Below are 27034 nucleotides of genomic sequence, written 5' to 3'. Positions count from 1 at the left end.
TGAACACGGACACTTGTCAGATGAAGTTGTACAAAGCCTCCCCCTCCATCGAATTGATCAACGAAGCTTAGAAAATGGTAAGAATCGAGTAAATACGAGTACGACAATCAGAGCAATACCACTAGTCTTCACCTGGCCTAGCGCGGCTTCTCTCCCCCCGCCAGTCAGCAGCTGAGTCAGCCGAATTTGTTTACCGCCCTCCCGTCGCTGGAGAAACGGCAAGTTGCAACAGAGACAAACCACCGGCTGGCCTTGGATAGCCTGTTTACTGCCGGGTTCAACTCCTCTTCATCCGAACGCCGGCCCAGCCTGCACCTTAATTACACACACCCGCCGCTCCTCCTGGCATGTTGCAGTCTCAGTCTTGTCTCCACCCATTGCGAATTGCTCTTCTTGCTTAGCTTATCCCACGCGTCTCGAGTGCGACCTTGCTTTGCGCCAGATTTTGTCCTCGTCCGCTGTCAATTTCGTCCTAAGAATTCTCTTGACCAGTTAGGGGCTCGTGGCTCCCTGCCCTCAGCATGGAGAACGATCACATGGTAATAGCAAGTGGCATTCAGTCGGCCACACAGTCAGGCTAACGCGACAGTAGATCCAGTCGAAGACGTCGTCACGAACTCGAATCCCAACAGTCGGCCTGAAGGAAATGAATCCGGCTTCAACAAACGCCCGCTCGGGGCTCGTGCAACCCGGTACTATCGCTGGCACGGTGACAAGTAAGACTTCAGGCCTGTCGCGTACGTCCCTGGAGGTTTGTTCGGGGGTGGAGGAGTTTCGACACTAACACGATCAGAACCGGGCCGTCCACGAAGCACAACCCAGTCCGCTGCAGCGCCTTCAACATCCCGTATCACCAGCAGCACAGTCAAGACGCACGGCCGTGCGAACACTTACAGCTCCAATACCCTTGGCCGCTCCGCATCTACTGTCTCAAGAACGAAATCGACCGTCTCGTCTTCCGCCGGACCCACCGCACGACCGCACACGAGTATGTCACGATCACACACGGTTACCAATTCCCGGAGACCAATGGCCAATGCCATCCCCCGCGCAGCCACGGCAATGGGCTCTCGTGAACAAGAGGACTCGGAGGGTACCATACTTGGAAAACGTAAGGGTAGGCGCGAGTTTGACTGCTTTTCATCCCCTGCTACCGTACCCCAGGCCACAAGGACTCTACCAAGCAATGAGACTTCCCGGATCTGGCCATGGACCCAGCGTGAGGACTCACCATGCTCGCCGTTGGACAGACTGGCTTTGGTTCCTGGCCCCATTAATCCCTTGGCTTCTAAACTCCCTCTTGCGCATCATGCTTCTATGAGTCAATTGCGTTATAATGCCCTGTCTTCTAGATCTCCCTTCACTACTCCCGTCAGACCAGCCCCATCTACCCCTCTTCTGTCCATTACTCGCTCTTCCCGAAAGCCATCCCGTTTGCCACAATTTCTTACCAAAGATTCAATGATCAAGTCTTTTAACTATTCTATAGGTGGCGATTGGGACCTGGATCTCCGAGAAAGGCGAATGTATGACCTTGTGCGAAGCATGGAAGAACGTGTCAGTCAACAGGGACAGTCGAGCACAGCGCTGAAAGATGCAGTGGATTTATACAAGTCTAGAGGTAAGTGAGAAGTGCGCGCTGATCGTGGCTCTCCGTGCTAATTTAAAAACCATTTATAGTGAGTGAGCTAGAGGCATCGTCAAAAGAACTCACAGAAACAAATGTTACCCTGCGTATCGAAATGGGTTCGATGGAAAATCGACTTGCTGGTGCGGAGAAAGCACTCAAAGACGCACAGAGAGACCATGAAATGATCGTCGACGACATCAACGCACGCCGACGTATGGAATTGGAGACAGTACGATTGGAAGGCAGAAGAGAAATGGAGACAATGCACTCGCGGCACCAAGAGGAAATTCAGGAACTCAAGCGGCGCTTTGATAACGAGATGGAGGAAGAACGAGCTGCGCGGATGCGCGAACTCAGTCAGATCACTTCGCAATCTGCACTTGACACACAGCGCACGCATGCCGAGCTGGAGAAGAAGGAACGAGATATCGCCACCCTGCAACACGACATACACGCCCTGAAGGCTGATTTGGAGCGTGAACGCAAGGCCAACCGAGACCTGAGGCACAATCTGGATGCAGCCAGCACCAACACTGTAACTATGGAGTCATCCGTGCGTGCGTTGAAAGCCCGCATCGAATTTTTGGAGTCCGGTCGCGAAGAGCAGTCCCAGGCTTTTGAGCGTCTAAACCAACAAATGATGGACGCATTGGCTGAAACGAATGCCACAAAGGAAAAGCTCCGCAAGGAAGAGACGTTGAGAAGGAAACTTCACAACCAGGTACAAGAGCTCAAAGGCAATATTCGAGTCTTCTGCCGAGTCCGCCCCTCGCTGCCCTCGGATCCTGTCAATCAAGTCGCTCAGATTCAGTTTCCGGATGACGCCGAGGATTGCAAAGAGATAGCAGTGCTGGGCCCGGAGGAGAAGAGCAGCCTTGGAGCAATCTCGAGGAAGAACAGCAACTTCTCATTCGATCGTGTATTCGGGCCGTCTACCCAGAACGCGGAGGTCTTCGATGAAATCAGCCAGCTGGTGCAGAGTGCTCTAGATGGATACAATGTGTGCATCTTCTGCTACGGCCAGACCGGCAGTGGTAAAACCTATACCATGTCATCTCTTGACGGTATGATTCCTCGGGCCGTGCATCAGATTTATGAAACGGCCACTGGCCTCGAGGAGAAAGGCTGGAGGTACACGATGGAAGGTAATTTCGTGGAGGTGTACAACGAGAACCTCAACGACTTGCTGGGCAACCCCGACGACCTGGATAGAAAGAAGCTCGAAATCCGCCATGATATGCAGAGGGGCAAGACCATCATAACCGATGCTACCACTGTCCGCCTAGAATCGCCTGAGATGGTTGAGACCATCCTCAAGAGGGCCGCCTCCAACCGCTCCGTTGCAGCAACCAAAGCCAACGAGAGGTCTTCTCGGTCTCACTCGGTCTTTATTCTCAAGCTCATCGGTGAGAACGATATTACGGGTGAGCGCAGCGAGGGCACTCTCAACCTCGTCGATCTCGCTGGTAGTGAGCGCCTTAGCCACAGTGGTGCAACTGGCGAGCGGTTGCGCGAGACACAGAATATCAATCGCAGTCTGAGCTGCTTGGGCGATGTGATCGCTGCTCTGGGACAGGGCAAGGAGGGTGGACATATTCCCTACCGCAACAGCAAGGTACGCCGCGCACATGATTCTTTTGATGTTGCATCAGTCAGCTAACAACCACCTAACAGTTAACCTACCTCCTCCAATTCTCCCTCGGCGGCAACTCGAAGACCCTGATGTTCGTCATGGTCAGCCCGCTGCAAGCCCACCTGTCCGAGACCTTGACCAGCCTCAAATTCGCTACCAAAGTACATAATACGCACATCGGGACGGCGAAGCGGCAGACGCGGATTCGCGAGTGCTGACTGCGGAGAAACTTTTGTGGATTGAATGATACCTTTTGAGTTCCTTTCTGTTTGTCTGTTGTGCTTTTACAATGTGGGATGTTGGCCTTCATGAACCAGGCCTTGGCAGCGGAGTCTTGGAGTATGCTTTCTTCTGTGAATAGGGTAATGGACAATATCAGCTTTGTTGCTTTTCATCGGTCTGAGAATATACTATTTGTTTGTGTATAAAGTGGTGTTCTGTAGCTTGGCCATGGCGGGCTTACAGCACCCGTTATATATTCAACCACAAAGCCTCTGCTCGGGCTGGGTTGCTTCTTGTTTCGCTGTGATAGAAGGTGAGATCAATCCAGCTTCTGAGATTCTCTGAGATAAGACATGTTACAATGCAAGTTTCTTATGAACTAACCTTCAAAAGACAGTCCTTTCTGGATTTCCCAGAAGCCGATAAGACGGACAGCTGCAAAGCGGGAAGAGATGGCAGAAATGCCGCATTCGATGGGCTCACTCGCGGCTCGGGCATACTGGAAGAGCTACCACACACCAACTACCTAACTATATCTGCACATTTGTCCGGATGCTTCAATGCCACTATCTTGAAATACTTTCTAAGATCATTTTGTCTCATTTGCGTGGTCCCACTGTATGGATTCCTTCACAAACGAAAGGCGGAACATTACAAAGACGGACTAGAAATGCTCCATGGTTCCTGCTAAGCGAGAAAGCGCTCCTGTTCGCCTGCCTGGCGCTCACCCCTCCTCACTGTCATCTCATCTAGCCAATATACATACTACTCGTTGATAGGACCCGAGTCCCATGGTGAACGCATTTTGCTCATAGACACACAGTCTCATCATTTACGTTCTCGCGGATGGATGTCCCTCGTCTCCTGCCAAGTGATCTCGCGCTGTACTCGGATTGTATTCAGCGGCACCTCATCCCCGTAAGCGTCATCCCGCTGGCTTACATCCATCAACACGAGCTGCCTGGATAGGTGCTCGCCAGGCGGCCGCAATGTGGGGTTGAGGGCATCTAAGCTCTGGAGCTCGGAGTCCTTGATGCCATTCTCGACCGATCGTCCGCGCGAGCCTCCTCCCACGCTGCTGGCGAATTTGGACGAGAGCGCCACGAACAGCGGTCGCAGGGTCGGGAGACAGGCGGAGATGATCCCACTTGCGCACTCGATGAGACACCATGTGTTGGCCGTGGCAAGTGTCCAGGGGGTGTCGGCTGGTTCGAACTGGAAGAGCGTGGAGAAGCGGTAGGCGCTGGTGAACACGACGCTGTGGTGTACATGTGTCAGTTCTTGGACAGCTACTAACTCGATACTCTGAGGCGCTAAGACGGCGCGAACTTGACAGCGTTCGGCGCGGAGTAGATAAAGAGGAGATACGGCGGAGCAGACGGAAGGGAGAAACGCACAAACTGCCCAGCAGGAATACGGCGATCACCGACAGTCGATGCGTGAGGGAGGCGTGCAGACCCCAGACTACACGCACTGGTAATGAGAGGATCGCCACATCAGTCACAATGTTCGGGACTGCGTTGCCGATGAACGATCCCTTTAGGTTGATGCAGCTGCCTGGGAGCCGCTGGTCCCAGGCCTTCGCGATCGGAGCGCACTGGAACACGCTCACACAGATGATTGCCATGACCCAGCAGACTGCGATGCTGCCGAGGACGAGAGAGGCGATGCGAAAGTTCCGCGTTGGAAAGATCCGCGCGTACATGAGGAGGATGGAGACCTTGATGATGCCCACGGTTGTGCAATAGACGCATTCGTAAACCACGAGCAGCTGTGGGTGCATCAGTTATTGCATAGCTGGGCTCTGGTGGCATGTCCATGGCGTGGCTGGATCACACCTTGGAGATCTTCATGACGTTCTCGGTCGGCAGGGCGTCTGCGTGTCGGCCCATTCCATAGTGAATCACTGACAATCATCAGGCAAGAGGAAGCATTGGAGCCCTGAGCTGTGGAGTTCTTACTGGCCAAATTGAGACCGCAGATTGCGCAGAGAAATACCTACACTCGGCGAGCCAGAGCCAAGTTAGTGGTGGAGTGATAAGTTCGAAGCATTCGAGTTCGAATTCACCATAGACAACAGTATGGTATAATCGTCCGGTCCAACCGATAAGCCCTTCTTCCACCGCGCTAGAAGTCGCAAGATCACGAAGAGCAAGCCTAGGGCGGTCATGAAAATGCAAAGCACTCGGTTTTCATGCTGGCGGTTCTCGTTGATATCCATCGTCGATGCCATTGCTGTCCACAGACTTGCCCAACGGCTCGAACAAGCTCAATTCAATCATGGCTGATGCTTTAAAGAAGCGGGAAATGTCCAGAATAAGGGAATAGGGGCCTATAGTCTCGAAAGTTCCTTTGTGCTCTTAGGTGCTTCTGGCAGGGGAGTACAGTGCATTCCCAAGTCACTGTCAGCCAGTACTTCTGTTTGCCTAGTGGCCACCAACAACACAGGGTGTCATGGTGGGCGGCGGACAACATCCGTTCCGCGACCAGTCCTTCGCTAGACCCCAGTCAGTTTAGATGGACCACTATAGTCCTAGTACGGGACCTCCAAGATGGTGCGACTGCCGATTGTACATCGTGTCTCGGCGACAGGCCCGCCTGTGGGTCTGACAGCGGCCGTTAGCCTACCGTCCGGGGGGAAACTGCGGCCTATCTTTGGACAACAATCTAAACAATTTAAATGAACGCCATACAATCTCCGCTTTCCCCCTCCCTCCCATTTGGCCGAGACCCGATGTCTCCATAGTCAGTCTTCGCTCTTCGCTATAAGTACACTGTCCAGGCCCGCAGGAAGGGCCAGAGAATCAAAGAATGATCCAAAAGTGATAAAAGCATCCGAATATCCACAATCACAATGACCGCCCAAACAAAGGCCATCTTCGTCTTCGTGCCCGGTGCATGGCACACCCCAGATACCTTCGACATCATCCGCGCTGTATTACGGCAGCGAGGGTACGAGTCCGAGGCCGTTGCGAACCAGTCCGTCGGCGCGGCCGATCCATCAGTCGGTCTCCATGCCGACATCGCCCACACCAGGAGGGTCCTCCGGGGTCTAGCCGACCAGGGACGTCCGATCGTGGTGGTCGCCCATTCCTATGGCGGGATCGTCGCCGCGGGCGCCGTCGAGGGTCTCGGCTACGCGCCTCGGGCCCGCGCAGGTCAACCCGGGGGCGTGATCCAGGTGGTATGGATGGCGGCCTTCGTCGCGCCTGAGGGCAAGTCCCTCTTCGAGATGCTGGGTGGGAAGTGGGAGCCTTGGATGGGTTTCACAGTAAGTGGCCCCCTTCCACTTATCGCAAACGTTCTGTTGCATAAACAACACCCGTCGGTTAACACTCGTCCACCAACAATGCAGACCCCCGACGACGGATACGTCTACACCACCCAGCCCGAGAGGATCTTCTACCACGACATGACCCCGGACGCCCAGCGCCACGCCATCGCCAACCTGCACCGCCACCCCAAGCCCTCCTTCCTCGAGCCAGCCCTCCACGAACCCTGGCGCGAGATCCCCGCCTTCTACCTCTTCTGCGACCAGGACCAGGCGCTGCCCCTGGCCGCGCAGGAGGCCTTCGCCCACACCCTGGGCAACCCCGGCCGCTATCACGTGGACGCATCGCACTCGGCGTTTCTGAGTGTGCCGGAGCGTGTGGCCGACGGGCTGGTGCTTGCGCTGCAAGAGGGGTTAGAGAAGACTGGTGCTGGCGCTGGCGCTGGCGCTCCTGGTGTGACTAACCGCGCTAGTCAGTTATGAGCTAGATAGTATAGTGGTTTCCGACCAGGGTGGAGGGATATAACTTATATCCTGGTAAGATACCTATAGTGCCACTAGTCCATGCAAGGGTAGGGCTATTGACAGGGGCGAGTGGGCCAATCATTTTGGGTTACTATAGATAGTGCCACCGGTTTCTTTGTCTCTTACTCCAGCATTGTCCCGCCGTAATTTTGGGGCTGACCCTATCAGATCCCAGCGGGATATCTCGGCTGTTGTTTGGGGGAAACAATGTTGTAGCTTTTAAATGAAGTTGTGCAGGGGGTGAAAATGACTCGAGCGGGGATGGACTTATAGCCTGGAATTGTTGTATTGCATTAGAATCGATACCAGAATGATTGCACTATGTGAACAGAAGGTAATTTTCCTGAAATCCCTAACAATGTATCCTTATGCGCTAAGGTGAAAGGCCAGAATTGGCCCGAATGGTATGGTGTAGTCTTGTTGCATGACCCCACATCTCTGGTAGAAGAAAAGAAGGAAAGAAACGGGTAGGAAAGTGGGCAGAATACAAGAGCTGAAGAGTGTCTTCTCCCAATGCAAACCAGGGCCGGTGTCTCTATTCATTGAGCCGAGCTCTCGCCCTATAAGTCAAGGAAGAACTTGTCGACCTTGTTCCCGAGCTGTTCGGACTTCTCGCGGATGCGGCCCTCGTCCATGACGCCCTCTTCGCTGACGAAGGCGTCGACCATGTGCAGGGGCACCCATTCGAAGTAGATGTTTTCCACGTCGACGGTGGCAGCGGAGTTGCTCTTGTCGTGTTTTCTGGAGCTGCCAGGGCCAGTCGCGGCTTTCATGCCCTCCTCCAACACGCCGACGCCCTTGACGCCGTCGCTGCGCCAGGTGGTCATGACCTCGAGCGGGGAGTTGTCCTCGTGCTTGTCGTCGTCGATGACGCTGGGGGCGCCGTTGATCTTCTCGAGGTCGCTGAGGACGACGATCTGGGCGTCCGGGCTGACGTGCCGCGTGCACAGGGCGGCGGGCAGCGAGCCGGTCTTGTTGCTGACCCCCCGCGTGGCGGACAGGCGGTCCGCCCCGAGCAGAAGCAGATCCACCCCGGCGGCGGCGATGGCGGCCGACGCGTCCGTGTACACCTTGACCCGCAGGTTCTTGTGGGGGGTGTCCGCGAACCGTGACTTGAAGTTGGAAATCAGCGACGAGGCGATGCTGGCGCCCTCAAAGAGGGGCCGGGATTCCAGCACCCGCAGCTCCAACAGGTGGATGTCCAGCGAGGCGTACGCGTCCAGGATGCTGTCGCGGATCGTCGAGCTCGCCGACACCGTCAGGATCGTGAGCTTGTCCCGCGGCTCGCCGTGGTGCAGGAAGTGGTACCGGATGTAGTGGGTGAAGGCGTCTTTGACCTGCGTTGCCCGACTCTTGCGACTGGCGAGGTGGTGGTCCAGCACCGCGAGCATGCGCTCCCACTTTTGCTCGTCGGAGTGATTGTTGTTACGGCCAGGGCTGTGGTTGTGGTTTTCGTCGTGGTGGAGGATATCGTCGAGTTCGGCGAGCACGGCGACGAGCGCGTTCATCGTCGCGGCGCCCATGCTCTCCCGTCCGTTCTTGATCATGTGCCACGCCGCCATGCGCACGTTGGCCCACCATTGGGCGTCCATCCCGTTCTGGGTCTGGACGAGGAAGTCGCGGAAGATCATCAGCGCGATGGTCGTGAGCTCTTGCGAGCCGCTTTCGTGGTCGTTGCGGAGACGCTCCAGCCCCGTGGCGAGGATCGTGCCGGCGCGTTCACTGCGGAGATCGCCTTCGAACCACACGCGGCGGAAACTGTCCTTAAGTCGAGGCACGGTGGGCGAGAGCTCTTCATCGAGGATCGCGGATGGCGGGTGCCATTCCCAGCCTGTATGCTCCCAGTCGATCTTGAAGGACGGCTCTTCTTCATTGGCTGTCGATTCTTTAGGCGTGTTTGCGTTGAATAAGAAGGCGAATGGATGAACAGTCCACTCGCGTCCGGCCGATGGATCACTGAATGTGAATGGCTTTCCGGTGCGCCAATGCGTGAGGTTAGAGGAAGTGAGTCCTGTTTCTTCGGAGAGTTCGCGCCAGGCGGTCGCGAGCGGGTCGCGGTCGTCTGACGATATGCTGCCGGATATTGGGGCAAGGTGGCCACTGATTTGACTCTTAGATGTGCACTTCTACCCAAGGCGATCAGGAGACAAACCGATATGTTCTCACTTTGTCGCTGCGTTTGAACAGCGCCACGAGCGGTTTCCCATCCTTAAAATTGAAGATGAAGGATGAGACGACGGCGCGCTTTTCGAGAGGCTGAGATTGAGATTGGTCGCCGGGAGGTTGGTGGGACGGTGGTGGGGATGCTGTCATTGTGTTGAGGATAACGTGGATAAACTTATAGTCGAACGTAGTATAGAAATGTTGGGTGTACACTCATGAAAGCGGGTTTGGGTCTGACTCTGTAGATAAGAGAGAGAGTGCGGGCGCGGGAAACACCCCCCGTCGAATTGCTGCCAAAGTTCACTCCGTTGGGTTGACGGAATCAAGTGGAGTAGAGCCAGAGAGCCGAGAGGCAAGAAACAGAGGTATAAATCCCCACGCGAACAGTCGGATGATCGCGGGCGTTTGGTGTGTCATAGTCACATCACGCCACGGGAGGGGGGGCGAGAACAAACGAACGACTGTGCATAAAGAAAGACGAGAAACGCAGCTTCCCGAGTGTGACAGAAAGCTAGGACCACGCCATTGAGCAGTATGTACAAGTACAAAGCGACAGGCTCCAGTTCGACGGGGCTGATGCGGGGAGTGACAAGAGCAGGAGGAAGAGGAGGAGGAGGTGGTGGTGGTGGTGGTGGGAGGGAGAATGGCTGGCGGCGATGGACAACAACAGCGGCTGCTGCTGCTGCTGCTGCTGCTGCTGCTGCTGCACATGACGTCAACATTCGGCAAGCAGCCCGGCCTCGCGCTGTATACAACAAGTTCATGTTCATGATCAAGAACAACAACCACAGCCACTTTCCCTCCACCACCTATACTTTAAACACTACAAGACACTGGCAAGGACAACGACCACACTTCCCTTCCATTCATACCTCGCAATTCCACAGCTCAGCCGCCAGAATGCCCACCTATCCCGGCTCCTGCTACTGCCGCAACATCACCTATGACCTCTCGCTCTCCTCCCCGGACGACGCCCGCACATCCCTCTGCCATTGCAGCAGCTGCAAGGTTCGAGCTCCTCTATTTCTCTTATTCCTCCAACCTTGTCCCCCAAGGTCCCTACCCTCTCCCGCAAACCCAAGGGCTAACACCCACGGCGATGGGGCCATGGTGCTCATCACAGAAAGCATTCGGCACCAACTACGGCCTAACAGCCAAGGTTTCCAAGGACGCGCTCACGCTAAAATCCGGCCAACCGAAGGAATTTGTCGGGGACAATGGCTCGGGATCGACCATCCATCGGGAGTTCTGCGGGGATTGTGGAAGCTTTATTCTCGAATATGGGGTACGTTCCTCGCGTCCACTAATTGCTGGGATCTGTCTGGGCTACGCATGCTAATGTTTCTGGGGAATGGCTAGGATGCGGTGAAGAATGATTTCCGTTATATCTGCGTGGGGACGTTGGATGACCCCGAGGTTCTGCCGCCGAAGGGGGAGTTCTTCTGTGAGAGTCGAGCGAATTGGATGCCGGAGATTCCTGGTGAGTTGCGGGTATACCCCCTTCTGGGATGTGATGTGGGAGAGAGGCTGATTTAGTAGATGTTTTTCATAAGCAGAAGATCAAGGAGTAATGTCGGGTTACGGTCTAGGATATAATTGTTTCTTGATGGGGGTGCGTGTATTTTATAGCCTTCAGAGAGAACTGTGAATTATTTGCGAACTGCTATGCATTTTCTATTATACTTTGCACCGCCAAATCGGGAGTAATCAGCTTGTCCTGAATGATCAGAGCATTGAGATAGTCGTTGCTGTCCACCCGATGGAGCCCCGCGTCGAGAGTGGCCTCAATCCCGGCCTGAACGTGCCGCTTGGCGACACGCCGGCGGGCCTCTTGTAGGTCTGTGTCAACAAAGATCCGATAATCAACTAGCTGCGCGACATCGCGCCATATTTGTTCGTTCAGCAGGCAATAGTTGCCTTCGATGATGACGACGGACGTGTCCGGGGTGATGACAACGCCGTCCTCCACGGGGTCTTTCGCCTCGTGGTCGAAGGAGGGCGCATGGATGGTTTGCAGTTCGACACTTAGGTCAGCTTGAGGGTCTAGGTCTGCCCACTGGCGTAGCTGTCGGACAACGGCAACGAAACGGGATGCATCGAACGTCCAGGGCGCACCGCGACGGAGATAAGCCTCTTCTCGGTTGGGGAGCATGTCTAGGCCAGCCCGCGAGAGATGGAAGCCGTCCATGGACAGAAGCGCCGTGGCCAGAGCGGGAGAAGTAGATCGCAGAAGCTGAGCGACTGCCGCTGCAGTGGTTGTTTTTCCCGAGCCCGGGATGCCAGCGATAGCTACGAGGAGCCTTTTCCTGTGGTGAGCGCGGGCTTTCTGGCGGATGATGTCCGCAATCTTTGCATATTTGGCTTCCATCTAGGCCAGAATTTCAGTTTTTATCTGATGAGGAGGATGATAGAGGCCGGATGGGGTGATTTCCATACGTCTGTCCAACCAAGTGGTTCGCAAGCAACACCTGGGAATGCAGAGAAGACACTGACTGCCCTCCTGAGAGCCACCGACATACTGCACGCAGTTTGCTCGATAGTCATTTTGAACCGTGAGGAGGGGTATCGGTTCACAGTGCTCCGATATTGAGGGTGACTCGTGCGTGGCGACATGGCTGGGCTGGGCTCAGCCATTTCAAACTCCTCTTTCCTTGAATGTATGCTTTGTTTAAGCAACTATACATTGAAGCAAAATCATGTTCACAGCATATCGATCCACCCGAATCCCGCAGAGTTGAGGTCGAACTCGGGAAATTACAAGCTGCAGCGTGTCCCATGTTTTCTTGTCGTGTGCGGGAAACCACCGTCTTTCCTCAGGCTGCCGTGAACGGCATGTAGTCATCGGTCCCTGATTAAGGTTCTTGCAATCGCGGGGTTGGATCCACGACTTGGCTCCGTTTCGTCGATCTGGTGGACTTTCTGGTGGATTTCCGGGTCGGGGCTACATAGAAACAGAGGATCTGTTGATCTAAACAATGCGAACAGCGGGGGCGCACTTGGTCGCACGGCACGCCCCAGGCCTTGCAGGCCTTGCAGGGCTGGCACGGTTGGTCTTGCTGCGGGGGGGCGTGGACTGGCTGTTCAGGCGCAGGGAGTGTATAGACGGGGGCTTTTGTGGTCGAACATGTGTAGTTCGTGGGTTTCGTGCGATCGGTGCATTCGACGGGACGCGCCGAAGTCTGGGGGCTGTCGATCATCCACACCGACCACAGCCACTGGGAGAAGCGCTTGAGAACGCATGCTCGTCCGATGCGATTCTTGCGTGCGAGATCGCACCTCAGGTGGTTCTGGAGACGCGTGATGGCGGTGTCGGTCATGATGGCTGCTGGCTCGGGGGTTCTGTGATCATTCGATTCTTGTAGGTAGGTAGGTAGGTAGGTAGGTAGGTAGGTTTCGCTGGCGAAAGTCGGGTAATTTATGGCACCGTTGGCAGAACCACGAGAGTGACAAGTGTCAGAGTCAGACAACTGTCAGACCATCGCATGGGAGACGGGGATTTTTTATGGACCACGGATACCCAGTAGTAAGTAATGAATCAAGGGGTTGTTGTCATTGCTGGAGAGGTGGACATTCCCTCCGCTCCGCCCTGGCCGATTACTCCAACTCACGAGCACGGGCTCTTTCAATCCTCCTCCATTCCATGGGTTTGGAACGATGATTGGAGTGTGAGCCTTGGGATCGACCTGACGTCAGGCTCGAGCGGGCGGGGGACGAACAAATAAAACGGTGTCTTTGTCTGTTGGGAATCCGCCGAAGTGACCGAAGTGACACGAGCGGAACCGGTTACTATTTCCTGGTCCTGTTCCTTCCGGGCAGTGCCTTGGTTTGAGGTTTGATGCATGGCACCATGTAATTATGAATGACTCGATTATTGACCGAGATATCCGTCCGGGGTTGACTGTAGACTGAGTCTCCCCTTGATATTTTCCCGAACTTGTAAGTACTCCGCACTGTACTCCGTACTTGGAGGTTAGGGCAGGACAAGGGGCACGGGCAATAGCAGTGTGTTCAGGCATCGGTGTGTTTTACCCCACCTGCACTTGTCCCTCTCTTCTTTCTTCTCCTGGACGATCCATTCATTTCATTCATTGATAGAATACCACATCCGCCAAAACTGTCGAGGCAACCACTAACCCACTAACAAGTGGACCACGTCTGACAGCGATCTGCAACACCACTCGCATCCACTCCGCCCGTACCGTACCTGTATACCTGTATGATACCTCACATTGCCAAGCGATCGACCAGAATCATCTGACCCTCGACCCAGAAACACAGTTGACTCATCCAGTCGCACGATCAACAATCGATTACCACTAGAGTAATCCATCTCGGCAACACCCGAGCATCGATTTTGTTCCACTGCGACCGGGAGGGAGATCTTTCCATCGAGCAGGGCACTCGATCCTGGTTTTCGCATGCTTGATCCCTCAGACTTATCCCACTCTTCAACTCAGAGATTTCCCAAGTCCAGTCTTTTGTGCTAGAAGTACTCCCGAGAGATCCCTATTTTCGACAGGCAGAAATGCAGGCCGGGTTCGAATTTTCCGATGTGATTCCGTGGACGCAAGAAGCAAGGAGCTTCTGTCAAAAGCTTAAAAGCCAGTAGCAAACATGGATGGCGGCAGCCTCTTGCAGCTACAGACATTCTTCCCCTCCTTCAATCCCCTCCCTCATGCCTGATTGAGTTTTTCCCTCGGTCGAGTTGTCTCCATGGTGGATGACTTGTCAGCTCGCCTGCAGCGCACCGACTACCCGCAGCACCGTTCCGGTAAAAGCGGCTCAGGCTGCTCGCGTGTCTTCTGCCGAGTTTCGGCCTTGCCTGCATCGTCCCCTGAGCAGCCAACAGCCCAAAAGGAACACTTAAAGATGCCATGCGCCTACGATGACTGCGAATTGTCCGCACAGTCAACAACTCAGACAAGCTTAGAGAGGGGGTCCGCAGATCGAACACTATCCTGAATGGCAAGATCTGCCCCCTTGACCCCTTCCTAACTGTGCGTACACATTGCTCGTGCCCAATACAAATTTATCGCCAATTGAGAAAGAAGCCTTTGCATCCAGCGGTCGACCATCCGTCGCAGTCATGCACGCTTCCGAACCGAAAGAAGAAGTCAGTCCTGCTCTGGGCCAACCCGACCAGGAGCCAACCCAGGGACACGGTCGCAAACGCTCTGCGAGAAGGCGCCTGGGCCGCAAGTCTGCTGAGGCTCACGACTCCTTCACTTTGATGGATACCATCGGTTATCTGCTGTCAACTCCAGATAGCACCATGATAGCCTTCCACTGGGGTGGGTGTGCTGCGACTCTGAGAGAATTGGGTATTTGACTGACCACGAAGTCCACAGGCGGCCCGAGCCTTTCTGCAACTTAGAGGCAGCATTCATCATGGAGGATACGAAGCCCTGGGGGCCCAACACGCCGTTCCATTTACCTTGGGGTCCCGTGGTCTCCAGATTGGAAACTTGTGGAAGCCTCACCACACCAGAGATCAGGAAAACTAGAGCCACGTTAACGCGAAGTCTTGTTTCTGGTTTCATCTGTTGATGAGCATGTGATACAGCGGGTTGCATCTTTGGTCTTGTGGCTGGTGGCTGAGCTTTGAATATTTGTGGTGGCGGCGAATTGTCCAATGTGTCTGTCGATATAACATCCCCGGCTATTATACGCCATCAATCAATTTGTGAGAAAAAGGGCTTGTCGGTCTTCCAACCAAGGCCACACGTTTCTCTTTCCTGAGGCGAGAGTGTTGCTTGAGCTGGTGGTCTAGACCTCCCACCGTCCAAATGAACCTGCTTCATTGCGTTTTAGCATTTCATGTTGATGTCAAGGACTTATGTTCTTAGACGGGCATCTCGACAGTGGACAAGACCTTTATAAATGGACAATCCCGCGAGAGCAGAGACGTATCGCTCCTCTGGCTAGGAACCGACGTCCCTTTAACTTCCAGTGCCTTCAACTTCTTCTATGCCACCTGCCCTGCCCTTGACCTCTCTCACTGTGTGGCAACTCGAACCCCTCTGAGCCCAGCACAAAATGTCCGGACAGATCGAAAACATTCCCCTGCACACCCGCGAGCCCGGTGACGAGATCACCGAGGCTGACCTGGCCAAGCTGTTGGAGGCCACTGACCCTCTTACCACCTCTGCTACCGTGGCTGCTGCTGCGGCGGCGGCGGCAGCTACCCAAGGAACTACTGTTACCTGTACGTGATGACCTTTTTCTGACCCTGCCAAACGTGCATTTCGTTCATTGCCGGTGTCAGTTAACCTCGAAGACTTGTTCGTTGAATATGCGTACGATGAGGAGGATGAGGACGAGGAAGACGCGGAGGACGATGATGGTGCTGATGAGATTTACTACAACGAGGCTATGGATGGCTGGCTCGGTCCTTGGTGGGCGAGTGTCTAGGTAGGGTGTAAGGATGGGATCTCGATTTGCGAGTGGGGTAGAGATCGGTTCGATTCAATCAATCGATCGGGAACTGATCGAGGGCTCCTTCGGTGTCTTGCGTGTTTTGCCCATAGTGTGCGTGAAATACTTTACATTGTATTCTGTTCTAGCTTGGGGTTCGGGAGAAAAGTCACGGAGCGTTTCAGACTATGTTGTTATGATATACCTAAGATCCGCATAAAGCAAGAAAATCTTCATCTGTTTCGTTTGTCTAGCCTATCCAACGGTAAGATACGCAAGACTAGATAGTAGGATGTAGGATACAGCCCGGGAGTAGGGTTCAGTTCTTCCCCTTCCACGCATCAACCAGAAACTCCTTCACCTTGACCGGCTTGATCTCGGGGAATCGCGCATTCAGCCGCCCTTCCACGGGCAGATCGAAGACCCCCGCGATGGTGAGCCGACTGACCAGCACGGTCACCTCGTGGGCTTCCGCCTCGGTGCAGCCCTCTGGGACGGCAGGGACGGTGACCTGCCCTTGGTTGATCTCCTCGGGGCTGTCGTATACAACGGAGAATTTTCGACCTGGATGTGGAAAGTCTGGTTAGAATCGACCCTGGTCTCGTTCGCATGCTTTCTGACGGTGTCTTCCGTTCCTTTCCCTCTTGCTTCACCATTGACCCCCGACTTTAACCCCCCCCCCTCTCTCTTAGACTCCTACGCAAGAATATTCAGAATCACGAACCTCTGATATCCTCCACCAACCCCAGCAACTCATTATAAGTAACCACATCCCCCACCACAACACTAAACTCCGGCCACTCGGCGGCATCCACCTCCTCCAGCAACCGGACCACAAACCGCGCCATGTCGTACGTATACGTCATGCACAACCGGTCGTTCCCGTCGCCGGGAATCGCCGCCCGGCCGTTCGGGACGTCAATTCCAAACACCCCCGGCTGCAGGTGCGTGCGTACGTGCGGCATCCCCCAGTAATCCATGAAGAAGCCGGGAATGACCCGGGTGAAGTTTAGGGATGGGGCGTCGTGGTGCAGTTTGTTGGCGGCTGCGAGCCAGTGTTTTATGCTGGGGTCGATTTCGAGGAGGCTGTTGATGTTTATCAGCACAGCATTGGGTTGGGCGGGAGGGAAGCTGAGGAAAGGGGCAGGAGGGTAGGGTAGGGAGATTACTCGGCCGTCTGGATGAAAGAGTACTCGCTTGGGAGGAAGCGGGTGACGGTGGGGGACTGCTCGGCGGCGTCGATGAGGTTCAGTTGCGCTTGGCTGGTGGCGTCGGTGGTGATGCCGATGGCTGAGATGATGGTTGTGATTCCCTCCGTGGTGAGGAGGTCCGTGAGGGCGGGGATGTCGTCGTAGTCGATTTGGAGGTGCTGGGCTCGTGAGGTGGGGGGGTCTTGGGGGGTCTGCATGAGGGTAAGCTTTGGGGACTGGGGCCCTGGGGATTATGGATTTTGAGGCTGAGGACAAATTACGCACGCTGCGGGTTAGGATGATGATCTTGTGGGTGGTTTCTTCGAGGAGGGTCTCGACGATGGTTCTGCCTACGCCGCCGGTGCCGCCTGCTACTGCTATGACTGTCATTTTGGTTGGTGGGGGCTGGGTGTATGTTCTGGGGTGTATTGGGGAGGTTAGGCTTGAGGTTGATATATGCGTGTAGTGGAGGAGGACGATGATGAATGGTCTGGATCCGGTGGCCCCGGGCCGCTGGAGATCGGGGATCCACTTGCCCCTGTCCGCGGTCGTGGCTCTGGCGTTTACCTTGCCGGTCGCTGGTGTACTGTATGTACCGTGATTCGAGAGTCTAGGTTGTCGAAGCAGATATGCTTTGTACGAAGTGTTATGTTGATGTTGGCCATCAGCGCGGACTAGAATTACATGTCTGAGAGGGCAATCAGCGGGATACTGTAATCTCAAGCTGATCATCCGCCACATGCAACGGTAAAATCAATGGGCATAAGTGCGTGCTTTTTCAGTTTAATGATCCACAATAAAGTCTTGGCTTGGTATAAGGTTTCATTGTCAATTCTTTCTTAATTCTGTATCATTTTCTATTTTCAGACATGCGCAAAACACATATTGCAGGGTGCAGGGTGATTTGGATTCTTTTTTTTTTGCATCTGTGTAATTTTCCTGACCTGAAACCAAAATCTACCCACTTCTCTCACCAATTCCTCGATGGTCTAACGGTCATGATTTCCGCTTGTCAATCCTGAACAGGAACAAGCGCGGGAGACCTGGGTTCGACTCCCAGTCGGGGAGACCTCTTTTTGCGTCATGCTTTTTACTGTTCCCGCATCATGATGATCTTTGATCTCGTCTCTCGCCACGTGCGGTAGATTACAGCTTTGAAGTTTAACTGATCTCCAGCAATTGCAGTCCTTGACACGATACAAGGCAGCAAAAAAGTCTTGAGTCCCGTAGAGTCGATTTGCGATCTGAACCTTTTTTATGCAGTACGCTCCAGTACAGTAAATCTCTCTGTCAATCACGCCATTGATAGCCCCACCTTTCGGTATCAAACTCCAGAACCATGCCATTGAAAGCCAAAGAACGTAGTCTAGTTCAACAGACAAAAAGTAAACAGCTCCCTTCTGTGGTGGGGTTCTCGTACCACAATTATGTAACATCGGACCGGGACTGACCAGTACCTGCCTTAGTGAGTCACGGGCGAGGGGCACGTCATTAAATTTCGTCTTATCCTCCCCACGATCCAACCCCGACATCTCCAACAACACCACCAATCCACACAATCACTGCCATCATGAGAAGAGAAGACATCACCTACATGGGTGCCGGCCCCGCCGCCCTCCCGACCGACGTTCTCACCACCGCCGCTGAGGCTTTGTTGAACTACCAAGACACTGGCTTGTGAGGCGCTCCGATCCCGGCGATCTTATCGCCAATCCGTGCAACCATTTTTTTCTCTGACAGCTCAATTCTATAGGGGTGTAGCAGAGCACAGCCACCGCAGCGAGCTGGCCTCGAATATCCTGAACACTGCCAAGGCTGACCTCGCCAACTTCCTCGACATCCCTTCCTCCTACGAAATCCTGTTCATGCAAGGTATTTGCGGCACTCCTTCGTCATTGCGGCTACGGCTCGGTCGTCTGACTCGTCCATTGCAGGTGGTGGCTCCGGCCAATTCGGCGCAGTCGTCTATAATATCGTGTCTGTTTGGGTCGAGAAGCAAAGACAGAAGATCGTGAAGGAACACCCCGAGATCAGCGAGGAGGACGCGCTGAAGGAGGTTCTCAAGAAGGTCGAATCCGAATTGCGGTTGGACTACCTTGTGACTGGATCGTGAGTGTCCCGACCGATCAATTACGGCGCTGTTGGACTAATGGCCTGCGCAGATGGTCATTGAAGGCCAGCCAAGAAGCTGCCCGCCTCCTCGGACCCGAGTATGTCAATGTCGTCAGTGACTCGAGAACGATCAACGATGGGAAGTTCGGCAAGATCGCGGACGAATCCACCTGGTCGTTGAGCCCCAGGGCTGCTATGGTGTACATGTGCGACAATGAGGTAGGCACCCGGTGCTCCGACCGTGGTTGAAGCACTGCTAAAATGTGTGCTTTGTAGACTGTCGATGGTGTCGAATTCCCTGGCTTCCCCAAGGTGCTGGAGCCCAAGGGCACAGACAACGACCCCATTGTCATCGGTGATTTTTCGTCGAACATCCTCTCCAGACGCATTCCTGTCGAGGTAAGGATGACCTGAAATGTCATTTTAGCATGCGCTAACTCAGAACAGAACTACTCCGTCATCTTCTTCGGAGCGTAAGGACAGATCCATACCATCCCCTCAATCATGGTACTAACCCCCAAAAGTCAGAAGAACCTCGGTACGCCTGGAGTTACTGGAGTGATCATCAAGAAGGACCTCCTGCCCCCGGTCTCTCCTCCCGCCTCTCCCGCTATCCTGCGCAAGCTCGGTCTGCCCATTGCGCCCACCATCCTCGACTACTCCGTCATCGCCAAGAACAACAGTCTCTACAACACTCTGCCCATTTTCGAGTATGCAACGTGAAGCTCTTTCAATTCTGCGTGGCTAATGTCATCTAGTGTCTACATCGCCGGTCAGGTGTTGAAGAAGCTCCTTGCCGAGTTCCCCAACAAGGTTGATGGACAGCAGGCCGTTGCCGAGAAGAAGGCGAACCTTATCTACCAGACTCTCGACGCATACCCTGATGTCTACCGCGTTGTCCCGGACAAGAGCGTCCGCTCGCGGATGAATGTCTGCTTCCGTGTGACCAAGGTATGTCTACCGCAGACACGAAGCTGCACGCGAAATGCACTAACCCGAGCAGGGTGGCAACGTCGACGAGTCGGAGAAGTCTTTCTTGAAGGGCGCTGTTGAGCGTGGCGTTACCGGTCTCAAGGGCCACAGAAGCGTCGGAGGTAAGTTTAGTTGTTGGTTGGCATAGCTCATGATGGTGTCTAATGAGACGTCTAGGTATCCGCGCCTCCAACTACAACGCGATCCCCGAGTCCGGCGTCGAGAAGCTTGTTGCCTACTTGAAGGAGTTCGCTGCCTAGGAGGTCTTTGAGAGATTAAAAATGATATCTGCACATAAATAGCCATCATGTTTTGATGACTGGGCGTTTGGAGGCTAAAAGGCTAAAAGGCTATGAACAAAGACTGAGAATATATTCCCGAGCTCTTACCAGGGCTGGCTCAACCGTCAACTATCTTGTATTTCTCACGAAACGGACTGGGCTGTACAGAATCTCGTAAGACCAGAATTCAGGGAACATTAGAAGTAGCTCTACTTGTCTGCTCCTAACCATGGGGATCAGCAGATAGATCAAAATAGGCGGTGGCAGAATGGTCGCAACCTCGCTGCAGAACCCGGCGATTATGAGGCCAACAGCTGGCCAAAACGGAAGGGCGAAACTGTTAGTCTTTTCCTCACCGCCTTCTCGGGCTCGCTCTCGCGCACAACTTGGACTTAGTGACAAAGCAGGCAGAAAATACGAGCGTGTTCTCGCCTGAGGCAAACAAATGATTAGTGAACAGTTGGGGCCGAGGCGGAATTCCACGAATCCCCATCCCGCCTCCCAACAAGACAACTTCGTTTTCTGCATAGCCAAGAGTTATGCGTGCATTAGCACAGGCCTTGGGGCGTCCAGATTATATTACCCAACCGTTGACAATCTGACCGCGCCGATAATCGCCCCGTTGGGTGGCATCCTCCTTGCTGACGATGCTGATGAATCCTCGCGCGTGGCAACCGGCTGATAGCATACAAACTTAAGTTTCCGTCTCTATAACAGCTCATCTGCGGCTTTTGATATCTTTCGACAGAGTAGCATCCTGTCACCTAAGACATAAATACCCCCCACCTATGATGCCATGGCGCATCTGAATTATGCCGCAACACAAGAAGGCGCAACGGAAACCGATGCCACTTTAGTGCCCTGGGAGACTATTCACGATCAGTTCTTTGGTTCTACCCACCCTGCGTCGGATTCCATGGCGTCACCACAGATCACCTCGCTGCTCTCAGCTTGTTCGTACCCGGTGCCCGAGTCTGCTGAATCGTTACCTGGGGACTCTACCCAGCCAATCTTATTCGGCGGCATCACGTCCGACCATGTCTTTGAGATCGATAGTACTTCAAGCACAATCGACAGCCAGCAGACGCATGCAGATCATGTTGTAGCAGAGCATCCCAAGCGCCAACGCGCCGAGGTTGAGAAGCCTGCATCGGGGGCAAGTACGACTGCTAAACGAGGCCGGCCTCGAAAAGTACTCGATGAATCCTTGGCGGAAGACCCTGAAGAGGTATGTCTTTGTTATCATCATCGCCTGACCCGACATGCAGCTGCTTAAATATTGCTCAGAGGCGACGGCGGCAGATTCGCCTTGCGCAGCGCGCCTATCGCTCGCGGAAGGAAGCGAACATGTCTTCCCTTAAGAGTCGCATCGGAGAATTAGAGTCCGTGGTCGAGCAGATGAGCTCGGCTGTACTTTCGCTCAGCGACCAGCTCGTTCAGTCCGGGGTTTTAGAGTCGAACCCTCACCTGGCCGAGCATCTGCACCATACCGTGCAGACGTGTCTTAATCTGGCGAAAGATGCCAACAAGGACGGAGCAGACTCGACAGCCCTGGTGCCCTCGTCGGCATCCTCGAGAACTAGTTCTGCCCAATCCTCTGCTCCGGGGAATGGGTTTCAATTCTCGGTGCCTATTGACTTCGGGAAGACCTACCCTCCTGTTCTACCCACCTTCCAATCTGAAAAGCAGATGACGCCATTCAGGCCGGCTCTCAGGCCTCCTCCCCAGCAGCTGGCGCTGCCGGATATCCAGGAGATGGAGCTGTCTGTATTCATGAGTCGATTGCACATGTCGTGCATCTACCACGGCTGTCTTGCCTTGTGCGACGACAACATCAGCACGGAGCGCATCATGAGACACTTCTGCTTGCCTCTCACCATCGTGGACCGTAAGACCCTAACGGGCCTGTTCTATGCTGCGCTTAACACGAAAGATGGAAAGAAACGCTACGAAGACTGGAAGGACATCCCTTTCTTCAGCCTGGGCGGAGCAGGCACCCATTACCCGTGGACTGCCGCGAAGGCTGGATTGGCGAGTTACCTACATCGGCCTGGTGTTCGATGGGTGGTCTTGCCGGAGCCTCTACTAGAGCTCCCACCGCATCTACAGAAAGTTCTCGCGGGCGATTGGTTCGACATGGGTGACTTGGAGGGCTATCTTCGTGAACAGGGCGTTCGCCTGTTTGCACATGCTCCGCCGGATGTCGGGAAGGATTCCCATCAGCCTGCTCCGGCGGTAAATGCGAAGCGGTTGATCAAAAGTATGTGCTTCGAGAGCTGAATATCGTGTTGAATTATCTGCTAACGCGATCTAGTTTTGTCGGGGTGTGGCATTTGCCTTGGATGGACACCCGGCTTCCGTCGTCGCGATGTGGAAAAGGCTCTCCGAGAGTGTACTGAGGGCTGAGGCATGGACTAGGTGTTACTAAGTTGGAAGTTAAGGCAGGCGGTGGCCTTCGTTTCGAAGAGCAGACTGGTTTCGCGTTCTCCATGCATGTGATGTGACACGGGAGGGAAACTCAGCTCATTTACTGTAACAGGGCCTTCTCCCGGCACGCCTGCCTGAGGTCGGATCTTACCTGCGAAGGTGATCGACTTCTTAGTAAAGACCGCCTTGCAATAACTCATGCGATGTCAGGACTGTGAGGACCGTGTGGTCGTTAAGAACCGTCGACAACAAGTGCATCCTACGTGTCTGGGAAGAATGAGCACTTGTCACAAAGCCACAGTCGGCGACCGACATCACCAAGGAACTTTCTTCCGGTGATCAGGAATCGTCGCGTGGCTCTAAGCTCGACATGGGAATGACATACCGCCGCCACCATGCGTCGCTTGTGTTCGACCTTGAATTCCATCGAACGTCCTCGAATGTTGTTCGCGGCAACTCTACGATGGTGGATGGAATAGGTCGGATTCCACCATTTTAGCGATGGTCTACGAAGTTTCTGACAACCAGTCACACCCTGCGGATCACAGGGTCTTCTATGGAGGCTTTCTCAATTTGTGGCCAACCGTACAAAAGCCCGCAACATGCCCCATTCTTGGTCCGGACATGACCGAATCGATAGACCAGGCATTGACCGAGTCATGCAGGTCGCCAGGGACCTGAATAGCGATTCCGATCCGACAAAGTGTACAATTAGAGCGAGCAAAGTCCCTAGGTCGACCTAGTCTACCCATAGCACGAGCCAGGGGTTCTCTTGGCTGAGCTGTACCTGAAATCGAGCAGTCAAGTCATGACTGTTCCCTGTGTTAGCCACCAAAGTCAACAGTAGCGACTAGCGAGGGCGATACGAGAATCTGAGACTAGCGCGGATCAGGGTTCAATCTGGAAGACTGCCGGAGTAAACTAGCGAGCACGGAGATTTTCAACCCTGCATGTCAGATTTTGGGTCTCTGTCAAGATAGGATGATTATGTGTCATGACACTCATGTGAGATGTGGAAGCAAAAGCCAAGAGAATATGACAGGCGTTGTCAGTATTGCGTGGAAGGAGAAGCAGTCCCCATAGCTAGATGCGTTAGTGGTTTGTCTTTGTCCCGTCAGCACAGTCGGCTGAAAACCTCTGTGGTCGCTAGAAATACTCGTAATCACTCAATGTACTACTACTGATAAGTTACGGCTCTCTGGGCCGAGGGACCCATAGCACCACAGGACCACATGTCCAGGACCGTAATGCCGTCTCCATCGGATTGGCTTGGCTTTTCTCAGCCCATGGGCAGGACACCTGCTTTCTGGGTAGCTCAGGGGGGGAAGCTCGGGACAAAAATAGTAGACTTTGTTCGTGCTGGGGACGGAGATTTGGTTCAGGGAAAGTGGTTTATCAGTGACAAGGAATGATGAAAAGAGTTGAGACTGGAGTAGAAAAATTGAATGACCTTAGGACTTGGAATTAAGGCCCAATTTCATGGGATAGATGAGCATGGGAAATCTACATGAGGTGATCGTCTTCTGGAGGGAGATGGGAGGGGCGGTCAGCCACGCGTCGGCGCGGTTGAGCCACAGCAAAGCGGGAGAATTTCCTTCACCCCCCACCCCACCCCAGCCACAGTTGACGCTTTCTCGAGGCATCAACCAGGCAGCCAGGCAGCCAGGCAGCCAGGCACCACCTGAATCGTGCCGCGGATGCGCGTTTCTGACATTCTTTCTTTCCGCAACAACTCCAGTTACTGGAATGGCATCTCCAGTCGCCTTCCTTTCTTCATCGATGATCCATTCATTCAGTGCAGATGATTGTGCAGATGATTGCGCAGATGATTGCTGAAGGAAAGTTAATTCTCCTACACGGTTCGAGTTCTCTTTGATGCTATTCTTGTCTTTCTTCTCTCCTCCACTTGGTCTCAAAGAAACAACGGCGTCGTCCGTGTTGCTCCACCTTCTCCGTGTCTAGAACTCTGGACTCTGGACGGACTCAACCCCGACGCGGGAATGGAGCATAGGAGCATAGTCTATCTATCTAGTCGACGGTCAACCTGATAATCCCCGCCCGCCATTAAGATTTGGTCCTCGCACGATGCCTTCTGCTTCTGCCTCGGACTGGTGCCCCGGATCGGCAATTCTGCCCGCGGCGCTGCTGGACCGGTCGAGAATGCGAACGTTGCCCCAGCACACCATCGTCTATCTCCCTCCCTCTCCGCAGCGCAGCAACAACAACACTGCTCAATTGCGATCGGTCAAAGATGCAATACAATCAATAGATCAACAATCCTGGTTCATTCTACATATCGACTTGTCCGTTGCATGCAGAACTCGACCAGCTAGCAGCGCAATCACACCCAAGACAGTCTCCTGTTTCATCTTCCCCCTCGGGCAGTCTCGTCGCGTTTCAGGTTTCCACCACCACGTCTCTGCTCTGTTGCTCGATCCACCGACATGCCGAGCCCAAGAATGAAGGAAAACTAAACTCATGCAGCTCCGCTTGCTGATTCGTTCCGTGCCTGGAAAGCCCGCTACCGAGTGCCTAAGTAACGCGGCACGAACCACCCTTTCTCCCCCTCTCCAATGGCCGTGTTCTGTTGACGCTCGGTGAATGGGCCCAGCCGACAATGACTAGCCGTTTCGCTATGGCCGGCGACAACCATGCTGGTCCGCAGCCACTCAACATTGGATCTCTGGCTAGGCAGGGTGTGTGTTATGGTTCTATTTAGGATTTTACTATCCTATTATATTATTGACCGACCTGCCCCCCAGCCGTGAGCCGTGTTTCGCATACTTCCTTTTCTGTTGGTTCGATGTACATTCCCTTCCTTTCTTCTCTCTCCCTTTCCGATTGTTCATAATTCCTATACATTCTTTTGTTTCCTTTCGCTGCAGGTTGATCTCTGCGCCTCGATCTCTCGTTCTCAATCCACGTCATCGGCCTTGAAGGCTGTTGTCCATCATTCCTTACCACCCTTACCGACGCCAATCGTTGCGGGAAAGCCTCTTCCGCGATCTCATCTTCTACCTGTTCCTCAGGGCCTAGTTTCTTTAACATTTGCATCGCCCTCGCTCGCTTGACCTCACTCCAGTGACGATGCCTTCTTCATTCACGCTTCTCAGCTTGAGCTCACTCGCTCTTATCTCGCCTGCCCTTGCCTCCAGCTACAACCTCGTTCAAACCTGGCAAGGCGAAGGTTTCCTCGAATACTTCGACTTCTACACCGGCGCGGACCCCACGAACGGCTTTGTCACCTACACTAACCAAAGCTATGCCGAGAGTTCCGGACTGGTCAAGGTCAACAACAATGGCTCCTTCTACATGGGTGTTGACCACACAACAAAGCTAAGCACCACCGGACCCGGTCGTGAGTCGGTCCGCATCGAGAGCAAGAAGTACTATGACCACGGACTTTTCATTATTGATCTTGCACACATGCCCGGGAGCGTATGCGGTACCTGGCCTGCTTTCTGGTCGACCGGTGCCAATTGGCCAGCCGATGGTGAGATTGATATCATCGAGTCTGTCAACCTGAACACGGCCAGCGAGATTGTCCTTCACACTAGCGGCACCTGCGATGTCTCCGCCCAAAGTGATATGACTGGTACCCTGACCGCCACGCACTGTGGTGAGGATGCTGGAACCACGGGTTGTGTCGTCCAGAGCTCAGAGGGTTCTTCAGGCACCCCCTTTAACGAGCAAGGTGGTGGTGTGTATGCTATGGAGTGGCAGGAGGACTACATCAAGTTCTGGTACTTTGCTCGTGACTCGATTCCCACGTCGATTACTGCTGGCACCCCCGATATCTCTGCCTTCGGCACTCCCATGGGCCACTTGCAGGGCTCTTGCAACTTCGCCGAACACTTCAAGTCCCAGAAGTTCATCTTCGACACTACCTTCTGCGGTGACTGGGCCGGTGGTGTTTTCCTCTCGTCCGGCTGCCCTATCAGCGACAAGACCAGTGCTACCAAGAGCTGTGTTGCCTATGTTGCCGAGAACCCTTCTGCTTTCGAGGAGTCTTTCTGGGAGATCAACTACATCAAGATCTTTCAGACTGGTAACTCGACTGCCTCTGCCTCTGCCTCTGCCTCTGTCGCTGCCAGCAGTGCCACTTCTGTTGCTCAGTCTGTCTCTACCGCCAGCGAGACCGAGTCTGTCGCCTCTGCTACTGCTGCCACGACTTCTGTTGCTAATGCTGCTACC

The 27034-nt window shown here is 54.1% G+C and overlaps 12 protein-coding genes and 1 non-coding gene across 13 annotated transcripts; 8 read left to right on the top strand and 5 right to left on the bottom strand.

Annotated features, from left to right (window-relative positions):
* Positions 1 to 521: 521 nt before the first annotated feature.
* On the top strand, positions 522 to 3481 carry BO66DRAFT_317454 (putative kinesin family protein (KlpA); the record flags this gene model as incomplete). The annotated part of the gene is made up of 6 exons (XM_025643559.1): positions 522 to 539; positions 593 to 737; positions 794 to 1117; positions 1490 to 1621; positions 1681 to 3245; positions 3305 to 3481. The coding sequence occupies 6 exons, from the start codon at positions 522 to 524 to the stop codon at positions 3479 to 3481; spliced, it is 2361 nt and encodes a 786-aa protein (XP_025506375.1).
* A 539-nt stretch (positions 3482 to 4020) lies between these two features.
* Positions 4021 to 5751, bottom strand: BO66DRAFT_369127 (uncharacterized protein). Its single transcript, XM_025645363.1, has 5 exons — positions 5554 to 5751; positions 5447 to 5483; positions 5324 to 5391; positions 4883 to 5256; positions 4021 to 4743 (listed from the first exon to the last, which is right to left on the bottom strand). The coding sequence occupies exons 1-5, from the start codon at positions 5716 to 5718 to the stop codon at positions 4314 to 4316; spliced, it is 1074 nt and encodes a 357-aa protein (XP_025506374.1). The 5' UTR covers positions 5719 to 5751; the 3' UTR covers positions 4021 to 4313.
* Positions 5752 to 6339: 588 nt separating this feature from the next.
* Positions 6340 to 7239, top strand: BO66DRAFT_409503 (alpha/beta hydrolase; the record flags this gene model as incomplete). The annotated part of the gene is made up of 2 exons (XM_025649189.1): positions 6340 to 6756; positions 6841 to 7239. The coding sequence occupies 2 exons, from the start codon at positions 6340 to 6342 to the stop codon at positions 7237 to 7239; spliced, it is 816 nt and encodes a 271-aa protein (XP_025506373.1).
* Positions 7240 to 7540: 301 nt separating this feature from the next.
* Positions 7541 to 9786, bottom strand: BO66DRAFT_25031 (translation initiation factor eIF-2B subunit family protein). Its single transcript, XM_025642948.1, has 2 exons — positions 9434 to 9786; positions 7541 to 9381 (listed from the first exon to the last, which is right to left on the bottom strand). Exons 1-2 carry the CDS (start codon positions 9592 to 9594, stop codon positions 7842 to 7844), a joined length of 1701 nt encoding a protein of 566 aa, XP_025506372.1. The 5' UTR covers positions 9595 to 9786; the 3' UTR covers positions 7541 to 7841.
* Positions 9787 to 10258: 472 nt separating this feature from the next.
* BO66DRAFT_427035 (GFA family protein) lies at positions 10259 to 11024 on the top strand. Its single transcript, XM_025650320.1, has 4 exons — positions 10259 to 10452; positions 10568 to 10729; positions 10804 to 10924; positions 10984 to 11024. Exons 1-4 carry the CDS (start codon positions 10345 to 10347, stop codon positions 11013 to 11015), a joined length of 423 nt encoding a protein of 140 aa, XP_025506371.1. The 5' UTR covers positions 10259 to 10344; the 3' UTR covers positions 11016 to 11024.
* BO66DRAFT_25198 (phosphoribulokinase/uridine kinase family protein) lies at positions 10956 to 12054 on the bottom strand. The gene has a single exon (XM_025642974.1). It carries the CDS (start codon positions 11810 to 11812, stop codon positions 11108 to 11110), a length of 705 nt encoding a protein of 234 aa, XP_025506370.1. The 5' UTR covers positions 11813 to 12054; the 3' UTR covers positions 10956 to 11107.
* Positions 12055 to 12947, bottom strand: BO66DRAFT_25197 (uncharacterized protein). Its single transcript, XM_025642973.1, has one exon. The coding sequence runs from the start codon at positions 12759 to 12761 to the stop codon at positions 12297 to 12299; it is 465 nt and encodes a 154-aa protein (XP_025506369.1). The 5' UTR covers positions 12762 to 12947; the 3' UTR covers positions 12055 to 12296.
* Positions 12948 to 15480: 2533 nt separating this feature from the next.
* On the top strand, positions 15481 to 15855 carry BO66DRAFT_399479 (uncharacterized protein; the record flags this gene model as incomplete). The annotated part of the gene is made up of 2 exons (XM_025648684.1): positions 15481 to 15649; positions 15710 to 15855. The coding sequence occupies 2 exons, from the start codon at positions 15481 to 15483 to the stop codon at positions 15853 to 15855; spliced, it is 315 nt and encodes a 104-aa protein (XP_025506368.1).
* A 242-nt stretch (positions 15856 to 16097) lies between these two features.
* On the bottom strand, positions 16098 to 17511 carry BO66DRAFT_427032 (uncharacterized protein). The gene is made up of 4 exons (XM_025650319.1): positions 17334 to 17511; positions 17028 to 17260; positions 16583 to 16944; positions 16098 to 16422 (listed from the first exon to the last, which is right to left on the bottom strand). The coding sequence occupies exons 1-4, from the start codon at positions 17436 to 17438 to the stop codon at positions 16178 to 16180; spliced, it is 945 nt and encodes a 314-aa protein (XP_025506367.1). The 5' UTR covers positions 17439 to 17511; the 3' UTR covers positions 16098 to 16177.
* Positions 17512 to 18026: 515 nt separating this feature from the next.
* On the top strand, positions 18027 to 18116 carry BO66DRAFT_t90. Its single transcript has one exon. It is a non-coding gene; the product is annotated as a tRNA-Asp (tRNA).
* Positions 18117 to 18517: 401 nt separating this feature from the next.
* Positions 18518 to 20540, top strand: BO66DRAFT_389841 (O-phospho-L-serine:2-oxoglutarate transaminase). The gene is made up of 10 exons (XM_025646874.1): positions 18518 to 18725; positions 18802 to 18920; positions 18983 to 19157; positions 19211 to 19379; positions 19437 to 19559; positions 19608 to 19633; positions 19685 to 19870; positions 19919 to 20111; positions 20164 to 20254; positions 20310 to 20540. The coding sequence occupies exons 1-10, from the start codon at positions 18619 to 18621 to the stop codon at positions 20390 to 20392; spliced, it is 1272 nt and encodes a 423-aa protein (XP_025506366.1). The 5' UTR covers positions 18518 to 18618; the 3' UTR covers positions 20393 to 20540.
* A 669-nt stretch (positions 20541 to 21209) lies between these two features.
* Positions 21210 to 22819, top strand: BO66DRAFT_317170 (uncharacterized protein; the record flags this gene model as incomplete). Its single annotated transcript, XM_025643547.1, has 3 exons — positions 21210 to 21641; positions 21701 to 22673; positions 22728 to 22819. 3 exons carry the CDS (start codon positions 21210 to 21212, stop codon positions 22817 to 22819), a joined length of 1497 nt encoding a protein of 498 aa, XP_025506365.1.
* A 3108-nt stretch (positions 22820 to 25927) lies between these two features.
* On the top strand, positions 25928 to 27024 carry eng2 (putative GPI anchored endo-1,3(4)-beta-glucanase; the record flags this gene model as incomplete). The annotated part of the gene is made up of 2 exons (XM_025649188.1): positions 25928 to 26888; positions 26957 to 27024. 2 exons carry the CDS (start codon positions 25928 to 25930, stop codon positions 27022 to 27024), a joined length of 1029 nt encoding a protein of 342 aa, XP_025506364.1.
* Positions 27025 to 27034: the final 10 nt, after the last annotated feature.

The sequence above is a fragment of the Aspergillus aculeatinus genome (assembly GCF_003184765.1).
Source record: "Aspergillus aculeatinus CBS 121060 unplaced genomic scaffold BO66scaffold_11, whole genome shotgun sequence".
In the NCBI taxonomy this organism is placed as follows: Eukaryota; Fungi; Ascomycota; class Eurotiomycetes; order Eurotiales; family Aspergillaceae; genus Aspergillus; species Aspergillus aculeatinus.
The sequence above is the reverse complement of the archived record's forward strand: the minus strand, read 5'-3'. Positions and strand labels throughout refer to the sequence as shown.